This window comes from Halichoeres trimaculatus, unplaced genomic scaffold (genome assembly GCF_033239565.1).
Source record: "Halichoeres trimaculatus isolate MK-OKI-2021-1 unplaced genomic scaffold, fHalTri1.1 fHalTri1_scaffold_2, whole genome shotgun sequence".
NCBI lineage: Eukaryota > Metazoa > Chordata > Actinopteri > Labriformes > Labridae > Halichoeres > Halichoeres trimaculatus.
In genome coordinates, this window is record NW_027437180.1 from 3,346,957 (window position 1) to 3,373,588 (window position 26,632).

The window sequence follows — 26,632 nt, forward strand, 5'->3', positions numbered from 1 at the left end:
TATTTTTTCACCATAAATCCATATTATACTGAATTTAGAGTTACTCAACATTTCTATTTCAGACTGCACTCCCTAGAAAGTGCAGAAAAAAAAAAAACAGTAACAGAGCTGACAAGACAAGAAGAGCGAAACCTGTCTCTACAACACTACATTCAGTGATGCTACCCATTTCAGTGGGTAACACGATTGGTGAAGATTTTTTAGACTCGCACAAAGTGAATTGTTTTTGCTAAATTAATTAATTTGAAATTACATAAACATTGTTTTTTCATGTTTTGATGATTAGTTTGAACAAATTTTCACAAACTTGTACAGGGCTCTCAAGTGTCATGCATTGAGCGTGATGTTCACTCTTTTGTCACATACTCCCGCCACGCATCGTATTTCTCACACTAAAAAAAAACGGCAGGAGTAGAGCACGTTCTGATTGGCTATGGCGTAGCCAATCAGAAACAAAAGCACTACTGTATCTTGGTAAATCTTAATGCAACAACCAATGAAAATCGCACTTCTGCTACATTCAGTGGCATTCCCTGGAAGTTTTTCATTGGAAGCTATGACTGGAGCATAAGAGATGAGTATCACAGAGACCACTGGAGTATGCAAACAGAGTGGGCTCTAATTTCGTGGCGCAGCGCAGGGGGCGCAAGCCTGGTGCACCGCGCGCAGTGTTAATTTCGTGCGGAGCACCGCTGTGCACTGCCAATTTGACAATTTGGTAGACCGTCTGCGCAGACATGGGTGTGACTGCGCGCCAGGGGGAGTTGACGGCGCACCGGGGGGAGGTGTCAGCAGATTCATGTTGGCGCAGTGACAATTTTGTGCCAAACACAGTGCAGAAAGTGCGCTGAAAGCTCGCCAGCTCCAACCTGGTCTATTCTCGGCGCAAAGCGGAGCGCACCCTCCTTAGCTGTAATTTGGTGACAGGCGCACATGTGCGCACACAACAAAGCCTCAGAGGCAGGTTTCTAGAGTGTCAGGCACATTTTAGGCCTCACTTAATCATTGCAGTGAATAGCAAACGTTTTGCATTGTTGTTCTCTTTTCTAGGGATGTTTTGTGGTGTTTGCAGGCAACATAGGCCTCCTGTAAAGAATGGCCCTAAAATTAGACCTTTTGTGGAAGTGGGGGCTGTCCATTATCGGAAGGACTACCTTGAACGCCACATAACCACTGAGCACCACCACCATAGCATGAAATGCTGTGAATCACTTGCACCTGGTAATAATACGCTTTTTCCCAGTCTGGTCAAATCACAACCCCACAGTATGGGGTATTAATGGTCAGGGATTTTTTTTTTTTTTCAGGATACTCTGTCATGAATTCATTTGAACCAGTCATTATTATGGAGCACGAAGCTGTGATTGGGGGATTCAAGTGCCTCTATTGGTTGCTCAAAAATGAAATAGCTCACTATACTAACTATGGAAAGCTGCTAAGTTTGGCCCAGCTCCCTGGCTGTGACTATTTCGAAAAGCTTAAGGTACTTGTGCAAGTAATACAGATTAAATCAGTTCAGAACCTTACACTATATTTATGTGATTAAAACTTGAAACTGTTTTAAGGTTGATGGCAGAAACAACTACCACCCTCATCAAATTATGGATGAAATGCTTGAGATCCTTTCTGATGTCCTTGAGGAGCCTCTCAGAGAGAATATAACAGCGTCCCAAGCCATCGGAATCGAGCTTGATGAAAACACGGATGTTTCCCTGCTTCGTCAGCCTGACCTGCACATCAGGTATGACTAGATATTGTTCATAATGTGATCTCCCTTATCATTATGATTATTATGCGATCTTGTACTGCATTTTATAGATTGTATTTTCCATTTGTGCTGTTCTACTGCAAGAATGTAATCAAATAAACACTTGAAAAACAATTAAGGATGTGATTATTCCTGCATATCAGGATTTTTTTTTATACATTTACTTTGTGGAGTTATAGCGATAAATTGGCTTACTGCTTTACTTGCTGTTTTTGTTTTATTCAGATACAAAGATAAAGAGGGACATGCTTTCAATCAGTTCCTGGACATCATGGCTGTCAGTGATGGCAAAGCTAACACCATTGTAACTGCAGTAAAAAGATGTTCTGCAAAAAAACAGGTGCCAACAGAAAAACTCTGTGGGCTTGGCACAAATGGGGCAGCAGTAATGACAGGTATATTATTTTATTGTCTCATGAAATAATTTCTTTAAGAAAATTTTGGTAATGCTAAATTTCACTTTTGTTTTTTGGCATGTATCCACAGGACGCATAAACGGGGTTGCTAAGCAGCTGAGTGAGAGCTTCTCCTGGATTGTTGCTGTGGCTTGTGCAGCCCACCGCCTTGCACCGGTCTGCAAAGACGCCTCAAATGAGGTCAGATATTTGGCAACCTTCTGTAACCACCTCCAGGAACTGCATCTGTATTTCCACTACAGTGCAAACAGGAGTGCAGCCCTCAAGACAGCAGCTACAGCCCTAGGTCTCTCTAACCTCAAGATGAAGGTAATTATACTCACTCAGTTTGTATTCTGATTTTGCTCACCAGATAATGCATGTGTTTAAGGTGCCATTTCAGGAGCACTCAGCTACTGCTTCAGTTTGGAATTTTTTTTTTCCCCATAAAGTTTATCTAAAGTTCCAGGGTTCAAGACAACATCAAAAGGCTAGTTTCTCGCTACACAGCACAGCACAGCGGCCGGGGTGGGGGGGCGCGCGCTAGTCTGTCGCTATCATACAGTCTACGCTCGCTACACTCATCCAAGAGCTGTGCCTCCATGCCGGCGACATCCATGCTGCAGTGTTATCTTCTTCCCAAACAACACGAAGTGACGCCGCTTCGCCCAATGAGGCTAGCCGCATTCTGTGGCGTCATAGCAACGTGTGAGTGTTCGGTCAGCTCATTCGTCAGGTCATAGCAACGTTTGAGTGTTCAGTCAGCTCATTGGTCAGGTCATAGCAACGTGTGAGTGTTCAGTCAGCTCATTGGTCAGGTCATAGCAACGTGTGAGTGTTCGGTCAGCACATTGGCCACAGAGCGGGAGAGGGGAATGGGATGGAATTACCGTAATTTCTCGTATAAATCGCCCTGCTTTTCATTGAAACTATAAATATATAGCAGTTTATGTTGAACCCTCAGAGAAATACGGGACAAAGTGCGTCCCTTATTGGTTCAGCATGGCACGCGTATGCTTGAGTCCAAATACGGGACGATTCAGTTTTTCAAGGGACGGTTGGCAACCCTACAATTGAGATGCTGTGCTTGCCACATTGGCAGAGGAGGCAGAGATGAAGAGGTGCCCAACTGCCAAGGGCCTCTACACCTTTTGCGCCACCTATAGGTTTGTGGCATCTGTATCCCTGCAGGCCGACATACTGCCACATACAGCGATGCTTTCAAAGATGTTTCAACGGGCAAATGTAAACTTCCTCCATATCAAGGAGCAGGTGTGTTATGATCAGTTATGTTCTGTGTTTGTCCATCTATGATACTGTTGGTTATGATCAGTGACAAGTTAGTAACATTTCTTTAACTTTAGGTTCCAATCACAATCGATGCCCTCAAGTGCATCAGAGATGCAGGAGAGGTCCCACTGCCTAGGTAATTCCTCTCTCGTCTAGAAAGAGAAATTGATGATCCCCTCGGCCTTGGACAATTCGCCATCCAGCATGAGGAGAAAAAGGCAAAGGAGAGGACAGGGCATTGAGGAGCTGTCACGAGAGGAGCAGTGGAGATTTGTTAGACAGGTAAATTAAGTTTTGTAGAATTAGTGTGTTGAGTCTAAGATTGAAGCCAATGTGTAAATTAATTTTCATGTTCAATGGTTTCATGCAGCAAAGACAAAGAGTAAATAACTGGAAGAATGTCTCATTTCTATGCTCTTTGAAGAGTTTTGGGTGTTTTATTTTTATTATGCGACTTACAGGTGGCTGTTCTTTATATCACGAGCCTGATAAACCACTTTGAGACCAGGTTCCAAGACCTGGATACCACTGCGGCATTCAGTGTTTTGGGACCATAGGGAGCCGCGCTTGGGGATGAAGGGACAATGGGTTATCTTCAAACGTTGGCAGGAAAGTTCCCCCATGGTAAGGAGACCTTGGTGACCCAGGAATGGCTCTCATTTAAGGAGCACTTGCATGGAGTAGCATTCAAGGTGGGTTAAGGTTGCACCTCAACCAGGACATTGCAAGCATCAGTCATTCTTCTGCAGTAAAAGTGTTATTAATAAATCTCAATTTCATACTTGTAATAGAACATTTACTTTATTATTTTTTAATTCAAGATCAAATAAAATGTGTGATATAAATAATCAACATCTGTCTAAAATATTGTTTCTAGGACAAGAACCAAGCTGAGGTTCTGTCACTCCTGGCCAGTGAGTTCGATGAATGGGCACAAATCTACCCCTTGCTGAGCCACTTGGCAGCAGTTGCGCTGGTCATTCCAGTTTACAGCGTAAACTGTGAGAGAGACTTCTCCGCAATGAATCGCTTAAGGTAAAATGGCATGACTGGAGTTGCTGAGTGATGTGTCTAACGTTTAATCCATTTACACTGAACTGCATACATAACCAGACTAAGGTACACGTGTGTTCCAAAGGCACCTTCTGCTTTCATTCCTTTTGATTAACTGTAGTCTTCTTAATTCCTGGGTAAAATCAGACCTCCGCAACCGATTACAGGGGGAACACCTCGCTGCCTGCCTGAGGATCTCCATCAACGGACCCAGCCCTGGAGATTTTAATTGTGGTTGAGCTCTGGAGCTTTTCTTTGTAAAGACCCGTAAAATAAAATGTTTGGCACCTGGGTGCAGAGTGTGTAAATAGGCATTTTGTAAATGTCCAGAGTTTGTAAATAGTTGTGTAGTGTAATGTGTAAATAGTGTAAATAACCTGTTGTTGAAATGTTGTTCAGTAAATTGTTCAAAATATTGTGAGTAAGTGAGTGAGTTTTTGGTTTTGTTTCTGAACTAGATTGAAATTTTTCTGATATGCCTTTGTAAGTTCTTATTTATCAACGTATGTTCATGATGTCCATGGTCCCAAACTGCACTTACTGCGCTTAAAAACGTACACACACATTAAAACCGCCGAGGGTCAGAGACTCTCTCACTACAGTCTCCTAAAATCCTGTGGGAAACACTGTTTTTCATTTTATATCCAACGAGCTTACATTCAACAATCACTTCTCATGTTTTTCTCTGCCCTGTAAGACCCATAGACCCTGCTCTATGTGATAAGAGACACACAGAGATTCTCAACACTGATACACATCTAATGTTACAAGTGAACCTCCTCACAGTTTTGTTCTGAAGTTGATGCAGCTGGTTTCATGCAATTCGTATGTTGTACAAAAGATCCAGGGTGTACAGAAACGGTAGCAAGCTTGCCAGAAAAGCTGCTGTGTGTATAAAGACCAAAGTCTGATTGATCTATGGACGTGGTGTCTGTATCATCGCCTGTTAGAGGACAGGGACATGCGCAAACAGGACCTACAGTGGAGGAAAAAGTATTTGACCCCCCGCTGGTTTTGAAACTTTTTATACTAAGAAATAAATGAAGAGTGTCTGATTTTTATGGTAGCTTAATTTTAACAGTGTTGGAAAGGATATCAAGATAAAAATCGAGAAAATTACATGAAATGAAAAAAAATAATAATTTGAATTTCATTCAAGATGGCTGCTGTAGCTTGAACGTCTGTGGTTGGTCTCAGATTGCCTCAACAAATGGTCCTTTTGTGATTAACTCAAGTGGCCAATCTACTCATATCTTTGATCTATAAAAGGCTAACAATCCAGTGAATCAAAAGTGTTGGAATTAAGAACTTCTATCCTCTGCAATGGCTGGAGCTGAGGTATCTCTGCAAACAATTTGGGATGCCATTGAACGTAACAAAGGAGAACTGAAGTCTCATTTTGACGCAAATTTTGAGTCAATTCATCGTGTTTTGGATAAAATACATGGATCTTTATCCTCACTGGGTGACCAAGTGTCAGAGCTTGAACAAAGAGTGAGCTCAAATGAGGACAATGTAGAGGATCTGACGAAGCGTGTGCTCACACTTGAAAAGGAGAATGCCTACCTTAAGGATAAAGTTGATGATGCTGAAAACAGAAGTCGCTCCTTAAATCTTCGCTTCCTGAATGTTCCTGAGAAACGTGAGGGTAAGGACATGATAAAGTTCCTGAATGAACTTATTCCACAACTTCTGGGCAACGACAACTTCTCCGCCATGCCCATCATTGAGAGGGCCCATCGTTCTCCAACATTTACCTCCAGCTCTCGATCTTCTCCTCGCCCCATCCTTGTTAAGTTTGTGCATTTCCATGATAAAGTGAGGATCCTACGTCTCTCACGGGAGAAGGGAGAGCTCACCTTTTTGGGAGCTCGTATCCACATCTATCCCGAATTCAGCGCTGCCCTTATCGCCAAACGCCGGCAGTTTGACCAGGTTAAAAAGAGGCTTCGTGCTGCTGACATCAGGTACTCTCTTCTATATCCCTGTACACTGAGAGTCATGGTGGATGGAATGCCGAAACTCTTCAGAAGTCCCGAAGAAGCAGAGGGTTTCTTCGCTGATTCCCTCATTTCGTCTCCATGATAGCCTCGGATTAGCTTTGCCTCACTAATATTGATAGCTAATAATTAAACTTTGACAGTTCAGACTTTCTTTCTTCGAAATCAGCTCACTACCGAAGCATCAATGACTCTTTTCTCTTTACTGGTGCCCCTTTGTTTTTGTTTCCCCTTTTTGTTAGCTTTGAATCAACTTTTTTACACAGTTTTCGAGTGCATCTGTGGGAGAATCTCTTTTGTTTGCCGTAGACTGTTTCTCCGTGACGTCATTGTGACCGGGTTTCAGTTGATACTGTCGTGATTTTGTCGTTTGCTGACTTTCTGCTGTTGACTGTCAATTGCTGACTGCGGTCCTTTCATTTTTATTGCATTCAAATGCAAATTTTGGCCTTCATATTTTCTATTTATTGTATTCTTATTTCTCCTTCTGTTCTCTAAGGCTGTATGATCCTAATTGGCATGTTTACTATGAGTAGGCCTTATTCTTTGTTTCCTTAATTAAATAGGGCCCTTCCTTCTTTCTATTGGCTAATATTGCAATCTGAGCCTTTGTTATAAAATCTATTTAAATTTGTGTTCCATTATGTGTGTGTTATGTGTTTGTAGGTGTCTGTCTGTTTGTGTGTGTCCTGTCTTGCTCCCTACTCTCATCACCTTATCTCTTTCCACTCGCTTTTCCCTGTTTGAACCTTCATTTATTTATATGTTGCAATTGATTTAGTTAAAGGTTTAAAGATAATTCACCTTAACATTCGAAGTATTGTTTCAAAAATTGATCTATTGAGAGCTTGGGTCGCCCTCTATAAACCCAATATCATTACAATCTCTGAAACATGGCTTCATGAAAGCATCATCGATGATGAAATTGAAATCGATAATTTTGTACTTTATAGAGCCGATAGGTCCTCCCGGGGTGGTGGTGTGGCTACTTATGTTGCAGCCAATTTAACCTCTAACCATATCTGTCCTTCTGTTGAACCAGTTAACTTTGAATGTCTTTTTGTCAGCATTGTCTTTAATGAAAACAAACAGTTAACAATAGGCAATATTTACAGGCCTCCTTCAGCTCCTGTTGACTCTACTTTGAGTATTCTATCCACAATTAATTCTCTTGAGAGGCATAATGAATTAATTATTCTTGGAGACTTTAACAGAAACTGGCTTGATCACTCCTCTCATAAGGATAGAAATATATTTGATAGTGTACACCTTACACAGCTTATTAATGAACCCACAAGAGTTGATTATCGATCCTCTTCTCTGCTTGACTGGATATTGGTCTCAAATCCTGACAGAATAGTTAAATCTGGCGTTATGCCTGACTCTTTAAGTGATCATTCTATTATATTTTGTGTCTGGAAAATCAAAGTTCCACGTTCTCCTCCTAAATTCATTACATGTAGACAGTGTAAAAAGATTAATGTAGATATTTTTACTCAAGACTTGATTTCTATTAACTGGGATAGATTCCAACTTATTCCCTATGTTGAGGATGCTTGGGCTTTTTTTTATTCTGAATTGAATCAAATTATTGATAATCATGCTCCTCTGAAGACTGTTAGAGTCAAAGGAAGACACTTGCCCTGGATCAGTTCGGAATTAATCTCCCTTTTTAAACAGAGGGACAAAGCATGGGCTAAGTATCGCTCATCTAGAGACCCTTCTGATTGGAACACTTATAGATTACTAAGAAATGAATGTACACTTAAAACCAGAAACGCAAAGTCGAATTACTACAAAGATAGTTTGTCTCAAAATTTTCATAACTCAAGACAATTTTGGAATCGACTGAATCATGTTCTTAACAGAAACAATAAAAAAGGAGTAAACCAGATACAATTTAATAATGAACTTATTTCTGAACCATCTCTTATAGCTAATGCTTTTAATCATCATTTCTCTTCCATCTGGAGCTCCTATCACTTTGACTCTTTTTGGACTGCCAGTCCCTCACATAGCTCTTTTTCTAACCATTCTTTTTCCTTTAAAAAAATTACGCCAAATGAAGTTTTCCTTGCCTTATGTCAGTTGAAAGAAAACACCACTGCTGGCCCAGATGGCCTTGAAGTCAAGTTTTTGAAACTTGCTGCACATGTTTTGATGTATCCCCTCTCTGATTTGTTTAATCTTTCACTGTCTACCTGCTCAATTCCTGCCATTTGGAAATGTGCTAAGGTCACCCCTCTTTTCAAAGGTGGTGATCCCTCTGATGTCAATAATTATCGACCTATTTCTATTATTTGTACAGTTGTAAAAATTTTTGAAAAGCTTATTTTTAATCAACTCTCACATTATTTAAATTCTCTTGATATTTTATCACCATTTCAATCAGGTTTCAGACCAAATTTTTCTACCACCACTGCTCTGTTAAAGTTTACTAATGATGTGTTCTCTTCTTTTGATAAGAGTCAACTTACTGGGGCAATTTTCATTGATCTTTCTAAAGCTTTTGATCTGGTAGACCATTATTTACTATTGGATAAACTTTCTGCCATTGGACTGGATCAGAAAGCTCTCTTTTGGTTTAATGCCTATCTTCACAGTCGTCGGCAATGTGTTGTTTTTCAGGGTCATCAGTCTGACTTTTTAATTATTGAAAAGGGTGTCCCGCAAGGCTCCACTTTAGGTCCACTTCTTTTTTCTATTTTTATCAATGATTTGCCCAATATCTGCTCCAACTGTCATATCCACTTATATGCTGATGATACTGTCATTTACAACTCTAACTCTGACTTATCTCAAATACAGAACTCTTTACAGTTTGATTTTGACAGGGTCCAAGACTGGTTCAGTATGAACAGACTTGCATTGAACAAGAAGAAGTCCTGCAGTATGATTTTTAGTACACGTCACCTCCGATCTCATCCAGTGGACTTTCACATTTATTTTTCTGACGGATCTTCTGTTGATAAAGTTATATCTCTGAAATACCTTGGACTTTGGATCGATCCAGAACTCACTTTCAAACCTCACATTGATTACATTGTAAAAAAAGCATATGGTTGTCTCGCATCACTTTATCGTTCCGTTAACTGTTTTACATTAAATGTCAGAAGAAGGTTAATATCACAGCTCATATCACCAATTGTTGACTATGCCGATATCGTCTATCAAAACACCTCAGACTCCCATCTTAAATCTTTGAACGTATTATTTAACTCTATGTGTAGATTTGTTTTGAGATGTCCTTTTAGAACCCATCACTGTTTTATGTTTGATTCACTGAACTGGTTACAACCCAAATCAAGACGGCAATATCATTGGCTTTATTTCCTTTTTAAATGTGTTTATTTCCAGTGTCCTCCGTATTTAAAAGAACTCATGATCCCATACAACTCTCCATATACCCTTAGGCATATGAACCACCCTTTTTCCTTTGTTCCCAGAATTTTAAAAGAAGTCGGTAAAAGATCATTTCAGTACAAAGCCCCATCAGATTGGAATAATCTCCCTCTTTCTTTGCGTTCTATTACTTCTTTTCATTGTTACAGAAAAACATTACATGTCCATCTCAAAACAAACTGCTCATGTTACTGATTTATTTTCTTCAAAATTTTATTCTACTTTGATTATTATTATTCTTCTTTTATGTTCACGTTTTTTGCTCTGTTATGTTTTGTCTATTTTGCATTTTAGGCGTTTGTTGGTTGGGGTTGTGTATGGGAGTAGGGTGAGCAAGATATCCGTATTTGTTGTATGTTATGTTGGTGTATGTCTATATGTGAATGTGTTGTAATGTAACTTGTGTTTTATGTTTATGTTTGTTTAGGGACCCCCTTGAAAATGAGATGCTGCATCTCAAGGGGCTATCCTTTAATAAATTCAATTCAATTCAATTAAGGGAAATAAGTATTCGATCCCCTAGCAAAACATGACTTAATACTTGGTGGCAAAACCCTTGTTGGCAAGCACAGCAGTCAGACGTTTCTTGTAGTTGCTTACTAGGTTGGCACACACATCTGGAGTAATTTTAGCCCACTCCTCTCTGCAGATCATCTCCAAATCCTGGAGGTTTTGAGGCTGGCGTTTGGGAACTTGAAGCTTTAAATCTCTCCATAGATTTTCTATGGGATTAAGGTCAGGAGACTGGCTAGGTATGGTGTAAGGAAGCTGTCAAAAAGGATGTATGCGTAATTAATGATTCGTCAAAAAAGACGTATGCGTAATTAATTAAATTTTAAAAAATTCAGTGTCAATAAAGTTATTTCACACAAAAATCTGCTGTCATATACGTAAGTCTGTGAAACTGGGTTTTAGGTTACAGTTGTTTTTATACGAGTGCAAAGTCTTATGAATACAACTCAACTTTCTACGACTACGAATTCTTCCTTACGAATACAAATCCAAGCCTATGAGTACGAATCCAAGATTACGAGTACGAACAGAAAAAGTGCTGAAATGACGTCACTGAGGTCACAGATCACACGAAAAGCAATCGATCTCCTCCAACCGCGCATGCCCAAGCCACAGAGGTAAACATAGAGCGGAATATGGACGGAGGCAGCCTCCCGGGTGCCTCCAGCTCCAGAGAAACACAACGTTTAGATTGTATATAATATGTTACATAAAATATAGGTATCGTAGAGTCACAAACTTATTGCTTTAACGAGCAAGCTAAAGACTCGTCTTGTCTGCAAGAGATTGCGGGGCGGGAGACGTGGATCATTCAGCCCAGAGAGGTTACTGTGGAGAAAAGGGAGTTTGTACTCTCCATGTAACAACTAAAAAGTCTTTTATCGCATATCTCTGTTCTGACTGTTAAACCGCTGCCTTAGTTTGTCGAAGAGGTCTATGCTGGTATAATTTTTGCCTTATTTAACCAGCTCGGAGTAGTTGTGATATGCAATAAATGACTTTTTAGTGGTTACATGGAGAGTACAAACTCCCTTTTCTCCACAGTAACCTCTCTGGGCTGAATGATCCACGTCTCCCACCCCGCAATCTCTTGCAGACAAGACGAGTCTTTAGCTTGCTCGTTAAAGCAATAAGTTTGTGACTCTACGATACCTATATAAAGTAGGGGATCAAATACTTATTTCCCTCAATGAAATGCAAATTTTTTTTTTTTTTTTTCATTTCATGTAATTTTCTCATTTTTTTTTCTTTCATATTCTTTCTAACACTGTTAAAATAAAGCTGCCATAAAATCAGACACTCTTCATTTATTTCTTGGTATGAAAACTTTCATAATCAGCGGGGGGTCAAATACTTCCCCCACTGTAACAACCTGACACAGACAGGAAATGCTTCATACTGCTACCTCTACCAACATAAAATGACTGTTCTGTTGGATCTGTTTCTAGATTTTCTGGTTTTCTGTTTTGGAAGGCACAAGTAGGGGTGCGTATTGATCAGATTTAAATGATAGCAATTCCCTTATTGATTCTGCTTATTGATCTGACCCTATAGATTCACCGATCAATTCCTCCTGAGAATTTTCCCTGTACAAAATTTAGCTTTACTGGTTTTCTGGAGCATCATCTGATTGAGTTTATAAGTGAATGAATATGAAACTGGGGCTGCACGGTGGCGCAACAGTTAGTGCTGCAGCCTCACAGGAAGAAGGTCACCGGTTAGATTCCCAGCTTGGCCGGTGAGCCTTTCTGTCTCTCTCCCCACGCATGCATGGGTCCTCAGGCTTCCTCCCACAATCCACAAACATGCTCATCAGGTTAATTGATCACTCTAAATTGTCCATAGGTGTGTGTGTGTGTGTGTGTGTGTGTGTGTGTGTGTGTGTGTGTGTGTGTGTGTGTGTGTGTGTAAAAGGTTGTCTATCTATGTGTCAGCCCTGCGATTGACTGGCGACCAGTCCAGGGTGTACCCCACCTCCTGCCCAATGACAGCTGGGATAGACTCCAGCCACCCACAACCCTGAACAGGACAAGCAGTTCAGAAAATGAATGAATATGAAAACAGTCACAGGACCTGGATTTTTCTGGATCTGGATATCACTTCCTGTTTTTAAAAACACTTGCCTGTTAGTATTTCGACATAAAGAGTTTTAAGTGTTGTTGTTTCCTGTACTCAGTTAAAAATTCTGTTGTAAAGCCCAAATTATACCGCTGTTTGCTAACTGCTGTCATATCAAGGCAATATGCTAGCATCAAGCTAGCACTATGTTTTCTGTCTGTTTTTTGGTCCATTAGGAGATTTATACCATGTTGGGTGTAATGAACAGGAATCTGATGTGAGAGAGTAATGATCATTTCTTTGTGTGTTCAGTTCTTCATTAAAACTTCAATATAAAAATCCTGAATCAGTGTTTTCTTGGGAAACTGTTATCATCTGCTACGCTAAGATAGCTAGGGGAATAATAGATGTAAAGTCTAGCAGCTCTGGTGTGACATAAGGAATCAATAAGGGAATGGTTATGCATGTGGCAGATCCATTGGCCACAGTCCAATCCATCGACTAATGATGTCGATGGATTGGACCATTTCGATTCATGACAGAAACCAGTTTTCAGTGCCTGTCCCTAAGCACAAGCAAAGCTGGAAACAACGTCTTGTGTACCTACACCTCTGTAAGGCCTGGAGCTGAGAAGAATAACTGGTGTTTCTCTCACATCCCCTTATTGTAAATGTAACGGCCTGTTAAACTTGTAGTTGTGCCTATTACAGTAGGTGGAAATGCACCTGATGAAGCACCAGGCAAAGTACTACAGGCATGTACTGACCAGCTCACTGGGGTCCTCACAGAGACCTTTAACATCTCCCTGGCACAAGCCATACCACCCTGTCTTAAGGTAACAACTGCTATCCCTGTCCCCACAGATACAGCCAAAGCAGAGCTGAATGACTGCAAGCCTGTTGTACTCACTCCTCTTATCATGAAGTGTTTGACTGGTCCTGCAGGAACAAATCCAGTCTCCCTTCACCCACACCAGTTCAACCACAGAGCTAGGGCTGCAGCTATCGAATATTTTAATATTAGAGTATTCTACTGAAAATCCCATGGATTAATCGAGTCATCAGATAAAATACATTTTTGTTTAGTTAAAGAGCAGTTATTTTTCAAATGAAAATTTTTCTCTTTAAAAAACAGAATTTTCTGATATAGCATGTCAATAAGAGCACTTGCTTTGGTAGCTCCAAAATTTGTAAACACACTTTGACACATTTTTTGTGCCTTGTACATCTCATCAAATGTTGCAGACCCAAATGGCACCCATTTCGTAGAATGACCCATTAGTCTCCAAACTCCAGAAAAGATGCTAGATTTGTTGCTAGTTGCCGTTTTGTATAAGAGGTAGCTTGAGGGGTCTGAAAACTCTCTTAATATGGCCTCAGCTCTATTTGAAATACCGCTCTTTGATCTCTTTTAAAATTAAACAATTCCTAGAGGCGGAGAAATTTACTCGAGTAATTTTTTGTCATCGAGTACCTCATATCATTCGAGGAATCGAATCGTTTCAGCTCTACACAGAGCCAACAGGTCTGAGGACAAAATAAAGAGTCATCAAGGGCTTTCAATCAGGGCGCTCCCAGAAAGTGAAAACAGGATCCTACATCTCCTCCATCATCACTCCTAGCTCTGCACGCTTTGTGCTGAGCTCACCCCCTTACTCACTCTTTACCTCTGACTGCTCCCCTGCCTGCCTTTCTAATGCCGTCATCGAGTTTACAGACGACACAATCATCACCAGGCTCATCTCATGAGAGGGTGGGGGGTGGGGGGTGTACAGGGATGAGGTTTGGGGAATGTCAGAGTGGTACCATAACTAAAGACTTCTCTCATCCTAGTCACAACTTCCTTTAACTGTTGCTTTCAGGAAAACACAGCAGGATGGCCAAAACACATACATCTAGTTTCTGAAACTGTTTTCTTTCAGAGCAATGAGCTCACTTATCATCAGCTCATTTATTTAGTGTTTTACCTGTTTAGTTTTAATTTAAGTGACAATAAAACAAGTCACTCAGTTGTCCCAACCAGTTTTGTTTTAGTCTAATACAATGAAAACAAAGATTCTGATTCTGATTGTCTGCTCTCAGCAGGATCCACTGACACATTCAGCTGAAGGTCTCCAGTTTACAGGGTCACTCTTTACTCTGGAACACCGGGAGCTGACAGAGACACATTCACACTATCAGGCTCAAAGAAGACTATTGGTTAGAAGGAACTAAACCAAGTCTATCACAGCTGGAGGTCAGCTTATTGACCAATATATGTTTATCAACAGTGGCTATGGCTGCACATGTAATTTGGCAACAGAAGTGCTGTAGAGTACAGAGTACTTTGTGAAGCTATGTAAAGGTGTTAACCACTAAAAAAACCCTTTTCTACCTAAATTACATTCATTCGACGGATGGGACTACAGGACTTACACGTTGGTGAGGAATGGACAGAAGAGGTCAGCAAGTGGACAGACGTTCAGTGGACAGATGTTTTAGTGGAGAAATCCAGAGAAGAGTTTACACTAGAGCTGTCATTTTAACGCGTTAATTAGATTAATTAATTACACTGCATATTAACGCGTTATAAAAATTAACGCAGATTAATCTGGATCCCAAACCCGCGGGGCGTTCAAAGACGCACTTACTTTTAAATGTCTGGCATTTACAAACCATGTGTCCTACTTGGAAAAAGAGGTGTTCTCGTCAGATTTTCAAATTTCTGACGGTCCCTGAATTTATCACACGTGAAAAAAACGGAGGGAGGGACGCAAGACTGCCATCCACATTGCGTTTATTCGCATGTCCTTTTTGAAAATCTGCAGAAAATCAACTGTTTGCTCTAGCTCAATTCTGTAAAAAACAGAGAATTCTACACTCTTTACTGCATTAAACAAGCCCTGAATGATCGATATGTATCCTGTATTTAAATCTAAAGAATTCTTTGAAAATTTGCTTCCATCTTCCTGGTGTCATGTTTCAGCTTGGGGCTGCTCTGCACCAATCAGCAACATTTTGTGTGTTCAGAGAATGTAAAACTGAAAATACTTCACATTTCTTTGATCCAAGACTTGAATTAAGTGTTTTGTACATAGTTCCTCACAGTTTTTAGCCTTTAGCCCTGGTTCTCCTGACCTCATAGAAGTATAGAAGTTCATATTGCAGTGAAAATCGAGTCAACATTGAGTAAAAGCAAAAACCGTCCTAAAAATCAAATCAGCTTATCTTAGGTGCAGGAATGCGTAGATTTTGTAAAGATAGAACCATAAAACTTTTTTTCATTTGTTCCTTATGCCTCAGGGTATCTAAAAATGCATTGTAAATATTCCCGCCTTATTTTTAAATGTTTTTCTTGTGTCTTTTAATGTATTTTTAATGTCCTGGAATTAAAAACTTTATTTTGGGACCTTAAGCAGATATGAGATTAAAATGTGATTAATTAGATTAATTAATTACAAATCCTGTAATTAATTAGATTATTTTTTTTAATCGCCTGACAGCACTAGTTAACACACTAGCAGTGTTGCCACAGTTACTTTGAAAAAGTAATCTGATTACTAGTTACTGATTACTACTTAAAAAAGTAACTTAGTTACTTTACTGACTACTTGATTTTAAAAGTAACTAAGTTAGATTACAAATTACTTTGTTAGTTACTTTCAGCAGCTGCCGGCAACACCTGCAGCTGCATAATTTGGTAAAAATTGTACAATGCAGTTAAATTAAGTGATAATATGAGCCCACATGTTTGGTTTTAAAGTAACATGTAGACATTGGTAGTTGTAAAACGTGTACTTTACGATTGAAAACAAAAATCTTCATTTAACACATTTTGAATTTCAAAATACAACTAACGAATGCTTTTACAGTACCATTTTTTTACCATTTTTGCTAGGCGCTACCCAAGTAGCTGCCTGTTGCGGCAGCTCTCTCGTCTTTGTCCGTTTCTTGTAATTATTTCGTCTCTTTTTCGTAATCTTTGTATTTGGAGTGGATCATCACTTTGTATGGTTCATTGTCGGTCACGGATACCAAACTTTTTGTGGCTTCGACGGTATTTTTTACTACTTTTCTCCTGTGTTTGTCTGGAGATCCTACATGTAACCATGGCTGCATTGTTTACATGCGAAATTAGCTGTTAGCAGCCTGTAGCATGTCAATGCTAACTAGTGTAAGGCTTGATGATTTCCCTCGAGCTGAGGAGGAGGAGGTGAGGACGACATGCTGGTTCTCGGATGTGGGCTGGGAGGTGACGACGTGGACCTGTCCTTCCATCCATTGTTGTCGGGAACGTGGGTTCTAGCCCCGAGGGATGGACGAGCTAGCTGTGCTAACCCAGCGGCATCGTGCTGTTCACGTAAGTGGCTGACGGAGCTGACATCGGACGCCGGCCCCACATTGGAGGAGCTTCGCCTGCTTTGAGCAGACAGGATCCAGGAGACAGAGACTGAACAGACTGCTGGGGAGGCTCAGTCTTGGACCCTGTGGAGGTGGAGACTGGCTGGGCTGGAGAGTGGTGGACGAGTGGTGGACGGGATGTCGTCATCTAACTTCTTATGGATCTTTTTGCACTTTCTATACTCTTTCTTACTTTTGTTTTCTTAAATGCTGCGGTGACTCCTGAATTTCCCCTCGGGAATAAATAAAGTATTTTCTATTCTATTCTATTCTATTCTATTCTATTCTATTCTATTTTTGGTGCACTGCACAATTTTTTATTTAAATTATTTTATTTTTAAATTCTTTTTTTTTTGGTCTAGTTTGGTTTTTATCAGTTTCATTTTACTTAAAGCTGTAGTCTATTGAACCTGTATTTGTAATACAACAAGCAAAAATAAATGTTGCTGGAGTGTGGGCTCACATAATCCTCAGTACCCTGCTCGGAGCACCCCAGTCTAAAAAGTCTGGGCACGCCCCTGCTTGCCACCGGGTGCCCCGTTGTAGCCTACGTTATGTTGCTCTGCTCCTCAGTGGATGGATTTGTGCTAAACAGAGGGTTCAGCTCTTGGAATAGAGGGAGTTACAATGAAAGACGGGACTCACCTTTCCCCAGGTAAAAATCAAACAACTTCTCAAGCGTTTAATGCCGCAGTGCTCGAATCTCTCTCTGATTGATTCCTAAATGTTTGAGTCAAATATCTTAAGCAAACTGCCAGTGCAGAGTGAACAATGAACCATAATATTATCATCTTTAGCTGTAACAAACTCAAAACAGTGACTGTGTTTCCAGCTAGAAAACAAACATCTCTCCTCTCCCCCTCTGTTTACCTTTGTGTCGCTGGCTGCTATTACTTGTGATTTGTCCTCATGCTGAAAATGTGATGAACACGCGACTCCCGTCAATCCCAGAGACACAAGAAAAAAGCATTTAGATTTTTTTACATGAAAAAAGAAAAGAAAAGTAATGCACAGTGAGTTGAATAAGTAACATTAATCTGATTACTGGTTTGGTAATAGTAACGCGTTAGATTACTCGCTACTGAAAAAGGTGGTGAAATCAGAGTAACGCGTTACTTAGTAGCCTGTTACCGGCATCACTGCACACTAGTCACTCGATGCTTATGACAGCATTATGGAATGAACTCACTGCATGTTTTTTAGTGTGAAATAAGCTACATGGACATTTTTAGGGATAATGAGGATAACTTCACAGACATCCTCTGAGAGGTTGATTTATTGTTAGGACAGAACAGAGGAGTTCACTCAGACCAAAAACTGCATCCAGAGACACCAGATTCATTTAATTCCTCCTGACAGTTACTTAGCAAACAACGAAAATGATTCTACATGACATACTTTTTCTCTTCAATATTCATCTGTTTTAATTTCAGAGTTTAGTCTTTTACCATCACTATCAGCGTTCAGATGCAGTCATGCATGCTCATCAGATCTCTGTCTGCCTCTGTGGGGAAGATGGAAACATCCCAGATTAAATTCAGCACTTTCAGATTTGTTTCTTATTTTCTTCCCATTTTTTAGGAGTACTTAGTCTTTGCCCAGAAGGGGTTTTTTTTTGTTAGAGAGGACTCTGAAACAGCATTTAGCACAACAGAAAACACAGAGTGAAAAAGCTAAAATTGAGGCCAGAGGCTCAGAGAGGCTTCCAGAGGAGAGCGGAGACAGAAGCAAACACTAAAACATTCAAGAGAGAGCGATCTCTTTGTGTGCGTACATGCACTGCATTATGCAACGGCTAAATAAAAACACTGTCAGTATAAAATACCTCGTGTTTTTCAAACTGAACTTTCTACTAAAAAATATTTCTTAAAGATTTAATCTCACTAAATAATAAGAACTTAGATTTTTGTTGATGCTGTCAAATGGAAGTCTTTTTCTATTGACTCGTCTTTAACTAAACTTGTTTTATAATAAACAGTTTAGTGCTTATTTAACCTAGGATGAGCTACTTAGATCAACACCAAATCAATCATGTACAATGAGTTTTATCTGCCCTTTAAAAGTCAAAACATTAAAGAAATACTGCGGAATGGAACAAGTTGGGTCCTATCACAAGGTTTAGGGCAGAAATTACCCCTACAGCAGTGTTTTTGTGCAGCAGAAGCCCAGAGCGCATGCACCAAACACCCCCTCCCTGCTCCTCTGCCGGTTTCCTCTGCACTCAGACGGGGCATATTTTACTTGACCAAAAACGCAACTAAATGGACTCCCACTGAAAAAATCTGATATCGGTCTGCATTCACTCTTTATTTAGAGAATTTTTAGCGCGTTACTTTCACACAAAAACACCGCTAAATAAGGCTCTAGTTCTCATCGTGTTGTAAAACGGCGCTACCTCCGCTGCAGAGCCACAGCTGGCTCCGAGACACTCACCGCTTAGTGTATCAGTCCGCGTGCGCAGCATGCCAGATATAAACAAACGCAGGTAGTCTGCCAGGACAAATTATGCAATAACAACGTAAAGATGAGTGATTATGAGAGCGAGGACAATCTGCCGTTCACTTTGAATAAAGCCTGAATGCAGACCGATATCAGATTTTTTTGGTGGGAGTCCGTTTATTTGTGTTTTTAGTCAAGTAGAATATGGCCCCTTCTGAGTACAGAGGAAACCGGCAGAGGAGCAGGGAGGGGGTGTTTGCTGCGTGCGCTCTGGGCTTCTGCTGCACAAAAACACTGCTGTAGGGGTAATTTCTGCCCTAAACCTTGTGATAGGACCCAACTTGTTCCATCCTGGAGTATCTCTTTAAGGGCCCTGAAAAGATAACTCAGAAACTGGGACTTTGTTAAGAACTCTAGTAGAGTTAGAAAGATCTAGTAGTTAGACTGAGTCAGTCGTAGTATTTCAAAGTTTACCAAAAAAAAAAAAAAAAGAAGAGAAAAGAAAAAAACACTTTATCTTTTTCTCCATTTTAAATTGGCCGACAGACTGTAAAAATTATCAGGTACATAGTCCATGCCATGTGAAACACAGACAGCCTATGCTTCCACAGTGTAACATCTCAATGTCCAGTAGGCTCTGATATCCACTGTGTTCCCTCCTCACTCTGTTACTTTACACAGTCACAAAAAACACAACAGTAAAATACTGGCTGCAGGGTTGGCCGTATTTTACTGTTGTTTTACAATGGAATAATTTTTACAGTGCTTTATCAAAACACAACAGGATTTGACCATTGAAATTTCCTCAGCCATTTACAGTTATTTGTTGTAATGTCCTTAATTTTGTTTATGGGAAACTGTAATAACTGCTTTGAGGAACTAACTATAGCCTGGCTTTACAAATAAACAGTATAGAGAAGATGAAAAAAACTCCCTATGATAACTAACAGGGGTTATTATTTTCACAATCAAAGATGCAAATGACGGCTTCTGTTTTGAGCTCAACACGTTTTTACAGGTATGACACAACGTCCTGGACAGACCACAGGGAGTTGGGGGTTATGTTGAGCTGCAGATAATGTCAGTGTTGTACCAAATCTTTTTAAATAAAAAAGACACAGAAAAGGGTTTTGTGAGCAGTGCAAAAGGGACTCAAGAAACATTATATGAGACTTTGGTCCATGTGAGACCCCTACAGACAGTCATACTGAGGGAGATGGCTGCTTGGTAACCAACGTTTGTCGTCTGATGTGACAAGAACTCTTGTATAATCTCACTTTGCACACAGAAAGCAAAAGTAGGAGGATAAAGGGACAGAGAAAGAGGGGGAAACAAAGACTTAGAGAATTATACAGGGATGACAAGCAGCAGGCAGATCCCGTCCAGCCTCTCTTGAATGACAGACTCTAAGCCTTTTAAATTTTGTCTTTGAATCCATCCATGACCCCCTAAGAAGATTTACTCTGGCTTTGATCTTTTCAGCTGCTTTTTATGCTCAAGTTTGCTCAAAGTTTGGGGAATCTACGTGTTTTACTTTTAGAAATCCTAAAACAGAAGAGAAGAGAAAAAAGAAGGAAAGTATGTCAGAGTTAAAATGAGAAAATCCTGACAAATAGTTGGCTTATTTTCAGAGAGCTACTGAAACCACTCAGAATAATGTATTAGTACTGGCAGACAGCAGCCTTTAATGATTCAGGGCTGTCATCAAAACTCATGACCCTGCATGTAATTTTACTGTGATATATATATATATATATATATATATATATATATATATATATATATATATATATATATATATATATATATATAAAACACTTATTATGCATAAAATGAGCCACATTTGCCTTACGACTCCACAGTTAAGGGTAAGAAAAAAATGTTGACATGTATCCCAGGGTATTAGTCATGTGCCTTTCTTGTTACTATGAATAGACTTAGTTCATTTCTTTAATTCAATTATGCTCAATGCAGCAGTAAGACAGCTTGAGGTCTGCAAGAAAATATATGTTTCCATAAGTAAAAGAGGTTAGTCTGACCTTAGAAAAAAAACGTCCTTTACTGAAACCGCCATTACCCTGGCTCAGTCAGCTCAGGGGTCTTCAACCAAGTAATGCGGTAAACAGATTAGTTCACATGGTTTAATGTTAGATCTCATTTTACTTTAATGGATAAAATGTGTAATTGTAAATGAGTCTTGATTCTGAAAGGCATTTTGCAAACCATAGACTAGACTTTTCAAATGGCCAGTGTGACCGCAACCATGCCGTGCTTGAGCACGGTTCACTTCTCTGCTTTGGCACGCTTCAGGGAGGTGGGCTTCGGCACGGTTTACTTCATGCACAGGCACAAGCACCCAGACAGCACGAGTGATCCTCGACGTATGATCACCGCGAGCGCATCTCTTGACAATCATTTTAAACAAAGAGAGGGTGTTACAGAGCTGTGTCGGACCAAAACGACTCACCATAAGTCAAATAGCTCTTTGTGTCTCATTTTGCTGACTCTCATGATCATCCTCTCCGGGGGGGGGGGGGGGCGGCGCTGCGGGGGGGGCATCCATGTTTAAGCAGGGCACATTTTGGATGGCCAGTGTGACCGCACCCTAAAACACCACCCTTTTAGAATAGACAAAGGGCAGCCAGGTGTCCCAAAGCATGAAGGCTGCCAGGAAAACAGCAGTAATAATGTATTTTCTGCATTAACACTGAGTATTAAAACCATTTATTGTGCTTGCTAGAAGTTTTTTTTTTTCACCTTTTTTTTAAGGAAATTTTGTTTGTATTTTTAAAACATTTTCATTCTAGCAGATGTGTGTTTTCAGTTCCTTGTTTCAATAAATGGAGTTAGCCTAAGTTCATGCAGAACACAGAAGTCATACGCCCAGCTGTGATCAGCTGACAGGCTGATGTTCAATCACTAACCCCTCACAACCAATCACAGCATGTGTCTAATGGTAAGGCTGTGTATTTAAATCAGGTCTTTACTCTCTGTTAGGGTCTTTACTCTCTGTAGCGCCAATTCTAACTGTATCCATTCATGTCATTCATTTTCTGAACTGCTTATCCTGTTCAGGGTCGCGGGTGGCTGGTGCAGCCCTACTTGTTTCAAAGCTACACAAATATTTACAGAATAAACTGAGCTGACAGGATAATAATGATGCATTAAACAAAATCAAGGTGGAAGATTCACTTAATCCTGATGATGATTTTTGCCATAATCACAAGGGATGTTCAATACCAGACTGATACCAGTAAGAGTACTCCTTCTTGAGTACAACCAATACCACTGGTACCTTTCATACATAAAACTTCAGTGACATATCATTTTGATCAAAGACAGCAGAGTAAAACTAACAACTTTCAGAGTTTTAGTAATGTTCTGAAATAAACTGAAGTGCAAAAAAAAAAAAAAAAAAAAACAGTTTAACTGTTTACTATCCCTGGTTCATTCACGTAATCTAAACAGGACCTGACACATATTTGCCGTGCTGTTAAACCGCAGCAAGTAGCGACGACTACTCGGTTGACATTAGATAATTTGCCTTGTGTATCAGCTGCTGGTATCAGCAGTCTTCGTGAGTACCATCCATTCATCCATTTTCTACTGCTTATCCAAGGTCAGGTCGCAGGGGTAGCAGCCTAAGCAGGGGAGCGCAGACTTCTCTCTCCCTAGCCACTTCGTCCAGCTCTTCCGGGGGGAGCACCTCACCAGGGAGGCGTCCAGGAGGCGTCCTCATCAGATGCCCGAGCCACCTCATCTGGCTCCTCTCAACGCAGAGGAGCAGCGGCTCTACTCCGAGCTCCTCCCGGATAGCCGAGCTTCTCACCCTATCTCTAAGGGAGAGCGAAGGAAGCTCATTTCGGCTGCTTGTACCCGCGATCTTGTTCTCTCGGTCACTACCCAAAGTTCATGACCATAGGTGAGGGTGGGAACGAAGATCGACCGGTAAACAGAGAGCTTTGCCTTCCGGCTCAGCTCCCTCTTCACCATGACAGACCTGTGCAGAGTCCGCATTACTGCTGGTGCTGCACCAATGCACCTGTCGACCTCTCGCTCCATCCTTCCCTCACTCGCAAACAAGACCCCGAGATACTTAAACTCCTCCACTTGGGGCAGGATCTCATCCCCGACCCGGAGAGGGCACTCCACCCTTTTCCGGCTGAGGACCATGGACTGGGCTGCGAACCGATCCAGAGAGAGTTGGAGGTCACGGCTTGATGAAGCCAACAGGACCACATCATCTGCAAAAAGCAGTGATCATCCCTAATAACTGCCCAGCCCTACCCTACCTATCACGCTTCCTGTATTTGGAGTCTGTAAGTCTATCCAGTTGCTTTCACACCTCAAATGAACTGCACCAGAAGCGAATGAAGACCCCTGCTTTTGAGTAGACCAGAGTTTTGGTCTGCACCAGAGTCCAAGTAAGTACTCCAATCACACTGGACTGGCTGCAGAATCAATCCAGGGAGCATTCAAAGTGGACTAAACAGCTGGTGTGATTCAGTGATACACTGTGTTTAACCAAAGCAGTGTCTTTACTTTACAAACCCAACACCAGAATGAGCTGCTTCTGCAGGAAAAGTTGGAGGTTAATTCCAGGAGAAGATTGTGGCCACCTACTTCTGTTTTTCCAAATAAAACTCTCTTTCTGAGCTGACATAGCTTCCAGGCAGGAAGCAGTGGAACCTGCCGGGCGTTTTACTCATGTACCCTACTGTCATCATGCTGACAGCCGCAGAAAGGCTTTTGTGGTTAAAGTAACAAAATACACTCACCGTTATAAAATGTGCTAGTTGGAAACAGGCAAAGCATGTACATGAAGAATCATATTTTAAAAGTTTCATTGACTGTCAGATCTCTTGAAGTCTGAATACAAAGGGTTCTGGATGTGTTTTAACATTAAAAAAAATAAAATAAAATAACCCTATCTTAGATTGTGTTCCTATTGCTTTTGTTTAATTCCCCAGCATCTCACCCTTCTTGGTCATCATTTTAAAAAGGGTATCAACACATTCGCCTTTACACAAGGTCGAATGACACATATGTCCTCTGGAGCACAGCATGGCCTTACAACCTCATAGAAAAACAACCTGACAAAAATAGAACTGGGCAATTCAAATGTTTGTGAAGGTGAGATATTATCTATTCTATCATCTTCAGCTTCTAAGAAATAATTGTTAGCGACGACTCAAATTTGTCAGCTGTTAAAAATTATTGGCTGATACATCGGTGATGGAGACAGTGTATGGAAGTAAAGAAGATATATGATTATTTAGATTTTAACAGCTACCATATGTGCTTGAATTGAAACTAAAGCACCACTGAATTCATGGCGTTGAATTGTTTTTACCATGAAAACCATGTATCTGAAATTATTTGTCCTGAATTCACCTATTGAAAATTCATATCCCAAACAAAATGACAATTTATTAAAAATTTTATATCCCAAAGTTCAAGTTTCATAACTCAACAACAAAAAAGTTTCGGGTTGCTCAAATTCAGATCTGAAAAGTTAGGCAACCCAAGACAGGAAAGGCAATATACGGTATTAATACTGATATAAAAAAAAATAAAAACTTTTTTTCCCTCTTTAAATACAATCGTAACATTAAAATCTTTGTTTAAATGTAATTCTGATGACAGCTCTGATAATGGACATGCCTGTGTTACGTTTCTCAGTAAACTCATATACCCTCCAGCTTTTCTATAACAGTTTACATTTTTCAGAATGTCTTTTTGGACATGTGATCTCCGGACATTATACTCTGTAACTCAATACTTTTTTTGGCTTCCTGACCATTGTTTAAGGTCTCTAATGCACTGACCATCATCACTTTAAAATCAGGATCATAACTCTGCCTCAGTTGTTAGTTTGGTCCACTTTCCTCTGGACAATCAGCACGCCTCTCCATTTCTCATCTCCTGTCCATAGCTCTGAGCTCTGATAGCTCCTGTCACTGTGTCTCTGCTGTGATTGACACGTCACTGCAGCCACCGTAAGGTTACTGGCTTTACAAAAAGCCTTTACAAATTGCCTTTCCCATCCTGGGTAGCCCAGATTTAGCAATCTGATTTTTCAACTTGAATTTTCAGATCTGGATTTAAAAAATAAATTTAAGCAACCAAATCTTTTTGTTATTGAGTTATGAAACTTGAATTTTTAGTTCTGAATTTTTAATAAGTAAATATCTTTTGGATCTGAATTTTAAATAGGTAGATTCAGGACCACAAAAAAATAATACAGATACAGGGTTTTAATGGAAAAATAGTTCAACGTCATGAATTCAACGGTGCGGTGATTTCAGTATATAACATTCAGTGGCTGTTAAAATTCAGATAATTATGTCTCTTATTTGCTTCAATAACAGTGCTTTTAATGTAAAAAAAAAAAAAAAAAAGACAAAATAAATTTGAGTACTCTCAGGAAAGATAATCAATAAAGATAGAGACAATGCAGGACTAGTGACTAAAAACGAAAATATGTAAAGTTCAATTTAAAATGTTTAAGATTTTTAAAGAGGAGTCTTTGAAAAATGTAAGTGAGACATTCATGTCCCACATTACTGATCTGGATTTAGACATCTCTGATATAGTAGGCCCCAGTCAATATGAGTAAACCTTTATATGTTTGTTTGTTTGTTTTTCATATTGATTTGTGTATTTATAAATCCACATTTAGAAGACTGTTTAAAGTCTAAAACTCTAGCCAACACGTATTAAAATAAAGTCAATTCAAATGAACTTTAAGACCACCAAGCTCTATCTATCTACCTAGATATCTAGCTATCTAGCTTATCTACCTACCAACCAACCTGCCTGCCTGCTTTTTGTCATTCACAGAGAGAAACGCTTGAACAAAGCTTACCTGAGTAACAAAACTAGTTTCCAGGCGAGTAAAAAGCCCGCCACAGAGAGCGTCTTCTTCCTCATCCTTCTCCAGAGGCGCGAAAACCTCTGCTCCCCTCGCAGCTCGTGCAGCTTTCAGCACCACGAACAGCGCTCGCGCTCCAGCTGTGGTCAAACAACAGGCGGGGGGCAACTCACAAACATACTGTAGTGACAGGGACTCCAGAAAACTCAAAGTGTTGGCTTCATTCCCATGAAAAGACGGAAAACAACACGGACTCTCGGCATTTTACTGGACAAACTGAAGGGAAAGCAGGCTGAGCTCGCGACAGCTGTTCAGACTCTGCTCTGGGCTCGTTCTGTGCCCTCGTGCTGCACGGGGGCAGAGAGTCCCGCCCTCCTCTCCGGATTGGCCTGATTGACGGACTGATCCGCCAAGCAGGTGCAGTGTTGTTAATTTTTCCAGTTGAGTCGCATCTGAAATTA

At 40.3% G+C, this 26,632-nt stretch overlaps 1 protein-coding gene across 1 annotated transcript in view; it reads right to left on the reverse strand.

Moving 5' to 3' along the window:
* glra3 (glycine receptor, alpha 3) overlaps positions 1-26,419 on the reverse strand; it is a 136,461-nt gene extending 110,042 nt beyond the window's left edge. The window contains exon 1 of the mRNA XM_074690985.1: positions 26,166-26,419. Within this exon, the coding sequence (XP_074547086.1) occupies positions 26,166-26,230 (65 nt within the window). The 5' untranslated portion in view covers positions 26,231-26,419. The remainder of the gene's footprint in view (positions 1-26,165) is intronic.
* Between the last annotated feature and the right edge of the window lie 213 nt (positions 26,420-26,632).